General features: G+C 41.1%; 1 protein-coding gene across 1 annotated transcript in view; it reads left to right on the plus strand.

The window, feature by feature from the left end:
• The window catches only part of p3h1 (prolyl 3-hydroxylase 1), a 13022-nt gene extending 11295 nt beyond the window's left edge, over nucleotides 1-1727 (plus strand). The window contains exon 15 of the mRNA XM_063216629.1: nucleotides 616-1727. Coding sequence (XP_063072699.1) covers nucleotides 616-1218 — 603 coding nt within the window. The 3' untranslated portion in view covers nucleotides 1219-1727. The remainder of the gene's footprint in view (nucleotides 1-615) is intronic.
• The last annotated feature ends 7352 nt before the right edge of the window (nucleotides 1728-9079 follow it).

The raw sequence follows: 9079 nt of genomic DNA on the forward strand, positions 1-9079 counted from the left end.
CCTTTTAACGTTTTCATACCCATCAGCCCAGAAAACAACCACATGATATGAAGTGATAGTGCTTACAAGCATCATCATTATTATATATAGAACCATTTTTAAATTATTAGTAGCCTCTTGTAGCCTATTCTACCTATAAACTATCATAGTTTTTATTTATAAAGTTTATAATGTTGGTAAATGTGAAATCGTGGGGTGTATCGAACCGTTGGTCATGAATTGTGATACAAACAGAATTGTGAGTTGAGTGCATCATTGCAGCCCTAATAATTATACATTATTGATGCTTTAAATAAGTCAGTCAACAGTCTAACCTTCATCTGCAGTTGTTATGGCAACAGGGGGAAATGTTTAAACAATCGTGGATGGATAAGATGTTTAAATGCCAACAGAATAATATTTAAATATTTTGTTTCCTGATGGATTAATTCTGCACCTTAAGCACTTTGGCATCATGGCGCTTTAACCCAACCATACCCTTTCCACCCCCACCCCCACTCACACACACACATACCTGTGCACAGTGCATCGGACAGTTTCACTGTTATAGTTTTTAAGACTCCTATGCATGTGACCAAGAAATATCACTTGTAATTCTCATAATTGTTCCTTCAGGAGCGCATCCAAGCACAGGAACTCCTGAACATGCTGTCAGCGCCGCTGGACGCTGAGTTCCAAGGCACAGCAGCAGCAGACAGTGGTACAGCCACACAGGCAGAAGTAGCTGACTCCAAACCTGCAGAACAGACCAGTGGGTCAGAGGCAGCACAGCCTGTGAAGGAAGAGGAAAAAGCCACTGCACAGGCAGAACAGCCCGCTGAAAAGCAGGCGGAAAGTGCCTCTGTTCCAAATGATGTTGCACCTGCAGTGGAAGGCAAAAGTGACACAGTAAAGGACACTGCAGAGTCCAAAACGGACGAAAAAACTCAGCCAAAGAAAACTGTGAAAACGAAAGCAAAGCAGACCGAAAAGGTTAAATCCACTGAGGGAGAAAAAACAAAACCCAAGCAGGTGGACAAATCAAAGCCCAAACAGGCAAGCAAAACAAAAGCCAAGGAAGTGGACAAAACAAAAGCCAAGGAAGTGGCGAAAACAAAAGCCAAGGAGGTGGGCAAAAAAGACAGCACATCCACAAAAAAAGTAGTGAAAAAAGCACCTGATTCAAAGAAAGCAGAGGCGAAGACTGCAGATTCTAAACCACAGAAACTAGAGTTGTGATACATTTTCATTCCTTGAGTATTTGCCTCTTTGCATTTTTGTATTTTTACATTATATGTAAATGTGATCCGTGTGAGTTATTAAGGTCAGTATTGTCCTAAATGAGGATTTTAAATATGCAATAAGGAAACATCCACCACTGGAGAAATTGTACAGCACTGAGCAATCATGTTCCCCTAAATGTCGACTGCAGCTTGAAATCTCCACACCCACAACTCACATGTTTTTTTGGGGGAAGAAAAAGTTTCAAGCTCTCTTTCACTGTGAAAGGTCTTTCCGAGCTGGAGCAGGGCAAGTCTTAAACAGTCCTCATATTGAGAGGGTAAAGATCTTTTCTGTTTTAGAATATAAGCCATCGCCTGTCTATGAAACTGTCCTAAAACTGTTTTGGACATTCACCTCAGGAAAATACCACAGAGAAACTGAGCTGTACAGACAATCGTATGTGCCTTGTGTAAATGTGATCTACCACAAGTTGTGACAATAATTTGTAAAATGAATAAAATGTTGTGTTGATTTTCAAAGAGGGTTATGTTTTTACACAGTATATTTTTGTACAGTTTTTGTATGTCTTGCCCATTCCTTTGGTCTGGTGTGTAGAAGTGATCCACAAGGTCACCAATGTTACAAAGAAAAAAAACCTGAAAACTGAGTTTTAATTAATTTAGCCATTTAAATAATTGAATTGAACTCTGGAAATCATGACTGTCTGTGGGAGTTTCATTGTGTAGGTGTTACGACATGTTCATTCTACATTCAGTCCACTAGAACAGTTTGGTTCCTTACTGAAAAATACTTTCTACTTTATTTGTCATACTCCTTATTGTGCACTAGGGGGCAAAGTGCAATTACAAACAGACAGTGAATTATGAACGAAAGGAAAAGGAATCAAATGCATTCTGAAATAGTGCCCATCACAATTGCTCACTTCCTTGAACATTTCCTGATATTTTCCACATTCCCTGTATGCTTCCTAAAATCCAGGCCCCACAACGTATTTATTTTATGTCCAGAAGTTCAGGCATTTGTAAACGAAGAATATATTATGCATTTGCATGATAAAGATCTTATAATTATCTCCCACCTTCAGCTGTAGGTTTTAAAGGTAGGCCTACATTATAGCTGTGCTATGACATGCTTGAAACACAAGACACTCTCAGATCTCCATGTAGGAGTTAACTGCTACCAAAAGATTGCGTGGGATGTTTGCATGTCAATGGCACAAGCCCACAGTGACAAGTCTTTGAAGAGCTAGTGTGTATAAAATCTGAACACATGTCTTTCTTTATTCCTTTAAGACAATATGTATACTGTACAGAGGTACAGAAATGAGAAAATGTTTTTGGATAATGCAGATGTCCTGCATTTCTGCTTCAGTCAACATTTTTATTCCACAGGATACTTGACCGCAAACATTCTTTGCCGAGACTTTGCTTGTGTTCAAGCCCAGCACCAACAATTGTCCCAAAATGGAGAAGTTTGTTTGAATGTTTGTTCATTTTCCACCACCAGGTGGCAGTAGTTTGAGACGGCTGACAACTTGAACTTGGGGAAAAGGCATCACAGCCTGTCACACGCACACAAACCTTTTATACTGTAGCCTCTTACTGGGCAGTTATATTAGGATCAGTGAATGTGGCACCTAAACTGAGGCACGTTCGCCTCTCTTTTTCTACAGCCATCCTTAAATACAGGGCACTTCAAAACAGTAGAGCCAGCTATCTCAATTACATGCATAGATAGAAGTAAAGAACACAGCACTGGACTTTAAACTGAGTCTGGGATCTAAGTATGAGGAATGATTGAGTATTTTGAAAACAGTTTATCACACACATCTTTTTTGCAGTGTGATTCTAGTGTGAAAAGAGTATTCATAAGAGAAAAATATTTTTGAGTTTCACAAGGGGGAAAAAATCAGAAACGGCTTTTTGTCCCAATTTTTAAAGAACATTTTGCGTGACCACTGTATGACATCATTGTTGGAATAACGCACCAACATGGGCAGCCATTGTGGAAACATGTTACAGTTACTGTTTCACATCTGCAGAAAATGCAGATGAACATATCACTGAATTGCTGAGGTAGATTTGCATCGGGAAGTAGAGCATCTGCATGGGGTATGAAGCCTAACCCCTCCATCTCTGACGGCAGTGCAAACAGTCCCTCTCTGTCCTCCGCGTCCCACTTCTCTGAGTGTGGGTGGACGCAGCCACGAGCAGAATGTCAGGGACGGCCTAGGACAGTGTTACTGCTTGGATTAGTGACTATCGTGGCCACATTTATTGCACTCGGTTGCAGCAGAATGCCTTGAAACATCATTATCTCTCCCCTACATTGCACTCAGCCAGCCTTTCGGACAGATAAGATTTGGAACACACACAAAAAACTAAACTGGCATTCCAATAGTTAAGGCCATTCCCAAGAGACAGAAAGTCAAGTCAACCAGAAAGTGTTTTCTTACTTTCAGAAATAATATAAATAATACTGTGTCACAATGAGAACATTCAAGTTTTCATTCAACACATGGCACATGTCTGAAAAATAAGAACATAATGTTTCAATGCTGAATAAAACAGTTTAGTCAGTTATTAGTAATATGGAATAGACAGGGAATAGACACTGATATGAGAAAATATCTATAAAATGGATAATATCTAAAGAACAAATTCAAGAAACGGTTTTACTATGGAAAGCACAAAAGACTACTTCGGCGACTTGTTACGTGGTGCAGATACGTGGTGCAGTGTCTACATAGGCTATGTGCAAATAAAGAATATATTGGGATCAAAATATGAACTGCGTCTAAAAGAAAGTGTGATTGTCTTAATTGACCCTTGCTGACGTGGTGATAACCTCGCATTGCATCAGAGCAGTTCTGATGGGTGTGGCAATGGCATGAGCACATCATGCAATGACATGAGTGCCTATATGAGGACCAGAAAGGGCAGATGGTTGTGGTGAGGAGGATCTCCATCAGCCACTCTGTTAGTCACATATCAGGCCATGACATGTGAATTTTTCACATGTCAAAATCAGTGAAACCATTTTCACACTGAAATAGAAAAGTATTTGCACATTGAAGTTAGAATTGCCTTGGTGCAGAGGCTTTGCGTCACGGGTCTTTAGTTTAATTGAATTGTGGAGAGAGAGAGAGAGAGAGAGAGAGAGAGAGAGAGAGAGAGAGAGAGAGAGAGAGAGAACACAGAAAACATTGTCCCTCCTGGGAGTGTGCTGCATGTGTCTATGTATTGTTCTCAGAGGAGCAGAAAAAAATGTGAAAGGAAGAAAAAAAACTCTGTGTACCAAGCCATGCATTCAGTACAGTGCAGTGCAGTGCAATGCCTTTCCTTTAACAGCACAGGCCGGTTGTGATATACAAAAGCCTTGGCAAATACAGTATATCTCCAACATATCATGACCAGGGGTTTTCAGTAAAAAGATTTTTTTTAAATCATTGTGGTATCATTGTTGGCATTGAAAGTGCCTACTCCAATCACAGCTTCTCACTCTAAGTTTGGCCACATGGACATAGAGCCCATGGACACACAACTTATACAACATCTGTTTGCTCAATTGACAAGATCGCAGAAACATAGACAGGTGTGAAAAGTTACCTACTGAACTAGTTTGTGTGATCAAGTTTACCTGTGTGATATCCCAAGATGATATAGTGGTCGACAACATGTTGCCAGTCACTAAAAAAGAGTTGCAATTAAACTTACAAGTACAAGTAGCCTACATCTTGCTTAGTGTTGCTATTTCAACGGTACAATTGGAAAATATTTGCTAACTAAGCAACTCAGACAACACAGGAGCACCTGTCGAGTCATCAACTGAAAGAAAAAAACTTCCCAGTTCTTTTGTTGAGCATAATAAAGAAGCATTCTTCCTGGTTTTCGAGGGGAGAAAAAAAGAGTTCTGGATGAAAGTGTAGAGGTTGGGGTAGCCATTAGCGGTTGCCCGGGAGACAGACTCAGCATGTCTTTCCTGGGGTAGGATTAGTCTGGACACAGCGGGATGCGGCCTGACGAAATGAATTCCGACTCTTTGACTTGAAAAGGTGGCCAGGAAAATAAAACAGCAGGCTAACGAGACTTGACATCGACTTTGCTGAAGTTTCCATGATGCCGGACTCAGGAGTCAGCCTCTTACTTAGGCAGGTTGAGAACAAACAATACTAGTATCACTGTGATCATTATAAGACTTATCAACTCTAAACAAGGAACCTGCTAAGGTCAAGGTCATCTATTAGATCATATCTCTACCCTAATACGTCTGTAGCCTCATTACATAAAACCACCAAACCACCAAAAAACATCAGAACACCTCTAGTGGATGTGTCATCAGCTGATGTTAACATGTGGACTTTCATAGGTCTTGGAACAGTGACAATGTGTAACCTCAAGTGTAAAGCAAATCTTGTGTCAGTGGCCACAATGGACAGCATTGTGAAGCTTTTTTGATGAATGCCTGGATGATGACTTCAGCGGGTACGGCGATGAACTGTCTCCTTATTCCCCCTTAAGACTGGGATCACTCTCGTGCCGGCCTGGGGCAGGCTCCAAGCCAGAGTGGGGGGAAGGACCGGACTGGACGGAGAGCTGCTGCTGCAGGCTGGGCCTGGGAGATGGAGGGGTAGGAAGAGGCCTGGTCACAGGCTTCACCCCCTGCCCTACCCTACCCTACCCTACCAACCAGGCAAAGGTCCCATGGGAGTGTGAGAAAAAGGCCATTGGTTTGGATGAGCTTAGATGACCTTTTGTTGTGTCATGTCATGCCATGCCATTGCATTGTCGCTGCTGTCCCCTGGAATTGATGGGCAAGCCAATGGTCCATTATAGATTTCCTGTACATTGATGTATATTAGTGATAAGTAGTAGTTTTCATGAATTAAAGCCGCTCTGTGCAGTTGACAGGAATAACGAATTTGTCATTTGTTGTTTTGAGTATTAGGAGGATTTGCTGATTTGCTAGCTCATAGCTAATTTCTATAGCTAACTTCATTCATTCGTTTCCACTGAACAATGTACATCACAAAACTTTTAAATTATCTTTCCATTTGACACCAACAGTACACATTTCATTAATGGTTAAGTCAGTTCCCAGGCTGGTAGTCAGTTTGATTTACACCTCATTCAAAACTTTTCTCAGGAAATGATCCACATTTAGCCTACCTACATCTTTGGGCAGTTTCCCATTTAATGTGAAAAATCTACGATTTCGAAGGGGCCCCAGGAGAACAACACTTCCAGGAACCTCACTGTTGGTGGGGATGTCAAATAAAGATGTCATTAGTCGATGTTGCCATGCCAACGACAGGGCAGGGAACTGGCCTGTTGCCATGTTTGAGCAACAGATGGGATGGAAAAGAGAGGAGGACCCAAGCCTGAAGCAGCCATGTACAGTACCACCCTATCCACATATCTCACTGACTCAAAACAGCATTACCCTCCGATTTACTCTCACAGCTGTTGCTTATTGCACTTGACCAGTTTCCATTTCTTTTCTTCACAGTCTAAAAGAGTAATCGACATGGGGAGATGTGAATTGCGGCCCCTTTACTCCCCCTCATGCACCTTTGAAGGTACAGGACTACCATTGACAGACAGTATTGTACTGGATTGCGGATGGAAGTGATATAGGTGATGTGATATAATGCAAGAAACAGTAATGAGTACTATAATAAGGATCGGTATTAATATTTGTAGTGCTAGAGAGGTGTGATGAATGCTTGAAAGAAGATTGAACAAAAACTTAATGTCAAGTCACCTCATGAGATCTGATATAGATCATATCTGTCACTATTTGAGTAGCAAAATTTGGAAAACAAAAAATGGTGGTGCAACAGGATGGATGTTGATTTTAAATGATAATCTAGTGGGAACTGAGTGTGAAAATTATGAAATGTGGGCGAATAGAACAGACTTTATTTAGTGAATACTGCGAGGGGGGTCACTAGTGTTGCTGCCAGCTATGAATGGAGTACAACACAGCTTGTGTGGTTAGCACCAAACAAGCAAGATAGTCTGGAGACTACCTATGCAATTTCTAGTTGGAAGGGTGTGGTTTACGATTGCCCATGACTGTTTATTGGGCATTAGGAATATATCATTTGGCATAGATGTAGCCCATGGCCAATCGTGTTAGTTGTCTTTTCAAACATACTGCAAGCTACCATTTATCAAGTGTACTCATCATCATCGCTCTCTGATTGGCTCCTTCACTCAGGCTCCCTCGCTTAAGGCAGCTGCCATGCTGTCTTTTATATCTCTTGCAGCCTTCAAGAAACAAGTAATGACTTACCTCTTTTGTGAGTATCTAGACCAGGGGTCCCCAAACTTTTTCACTGGGGGCCACATTATCGTTCCTGACTGAAATCAGGGGCCGGGATCAATCATGTGGGCTGTATACTAGGCCACTGCCTGTTATATCCATAATTTCTAGCACGGCAATCGTCATTACACACTGAAGAAGTTCTCTACCCGAAACGGTCGTAGGCGAAGAGAAAAATCTGAAGAGTGCTGTCCTTCGCTTCCTTCATTCATCATTTCTAGCACAAAATAGCGCATCATTACAAGTGATTTGCAAAAGAAGTGTCAGTACTTCACATGTTTTTCAATTTGAAATACCACAGGTATACCTTTTAATTTCCAATAACCATGTGAAAATAGCAAGGAAAGGTGGTGATTGACAGTTTAGGAGTGATACAATAGAAATGGTAGGCCTGTTTATATTACAGTGAGATGAGAAAGACAAGACAAGAACCATCTGGTGATTCACACTAAGTTAGTGAAAATTGAACTGTAGGAAGGCCTGTTAAAAATATATATTTAATCTTTTTTTCTGTGATGATTGCTTCTTTGGGCCAGTTCAAATGGTGAGATGCAGAGAGGTGGAGGGCCGGTCAAAGAGGCCTGGGGGGCCGCATCCGGCCCCCGGGCCTTAGTTTGGGGACCCCTGATCTAGACTAATGCATGAGCTGGCCTAGCCCCAGGGCAGACTCTTGACATGATGTGTGTGTATGTGTGTGTGTTGTATGTGTACTCGTTTAAAACAAAAACAAAAACTAACCCCTCTTTGCATCTGCACTTGTTATTCTGTATATTTTCTATACACTTTGTTTTCGCTATAGTGAGGTTGGCTATGATTATGTCCTCTTTTGAAAGTCGCTTTGGTTGTAAAGCATCTGCCAAATGCAATGTAATGTAATGTAATGTAATGTAATGTAATAATGTAATAATATCAGAACGCATCATGGGATTTCCCAGGCTATGCTGGTATACGCTGGTATACACTGGTATACTAACCCATTAGCCTGGCAAGCCATACCATAACACAAAATGAACAGTGATGGGCAAAATGGATTCTTTACAACCTAGATCCACATATTCCAAATGATAGGATTTTCTTTCATGTTGGTGCGGTTTCTGATTTTTCCCCCCTTGTGAAACTCAAAAATATATTTTTCTTATGAATACTTTTTCACACTAGAGTCACACTGCAAAAAAATGTGTGATAAACTGTTTTCAAAATACTCAATCATTCCTCATACTTAGATCCCAGATTCAGGTGAATGATTGACCAGGCTGGTTGAGTGGTTACCTAGTTAAATTGGACGGGTAAAACAAAGTCAGTTGGAATGTGGCACTGGATTGTATAACTAATTAATCTATTTTGCCCATCACCGGAAGTGAATAGTCTGACACCACACCACTGGCAAAGCTGAAGGCTGCAGGTGGAACCAACAGTCGCCAAAAAACATTTTCTGCCCCAAGGGTTCGTCTAATACTAGAAGGCAATGGCAATGACAACCTATGTTGATATTGCTCTGTGCTTGCTTGCAAGGCCAGAAAAATTGGCT

This window comes from Engraulis encrasicolus, chromosome 14 (assembly GCF_034702125.1).
Source record: "Engraulis encrasicolus isolate BLACKSEA-1 chromosome 14, IST_EnEncr_1.0, whole genome shotgun sequence".
Lineage (NCBI taxonomy): Eukaryota > Metazoa > Chordata > Actinopteri > Clupeiformes > Engraulidae > Engraulis > Engraulis encrasicolus.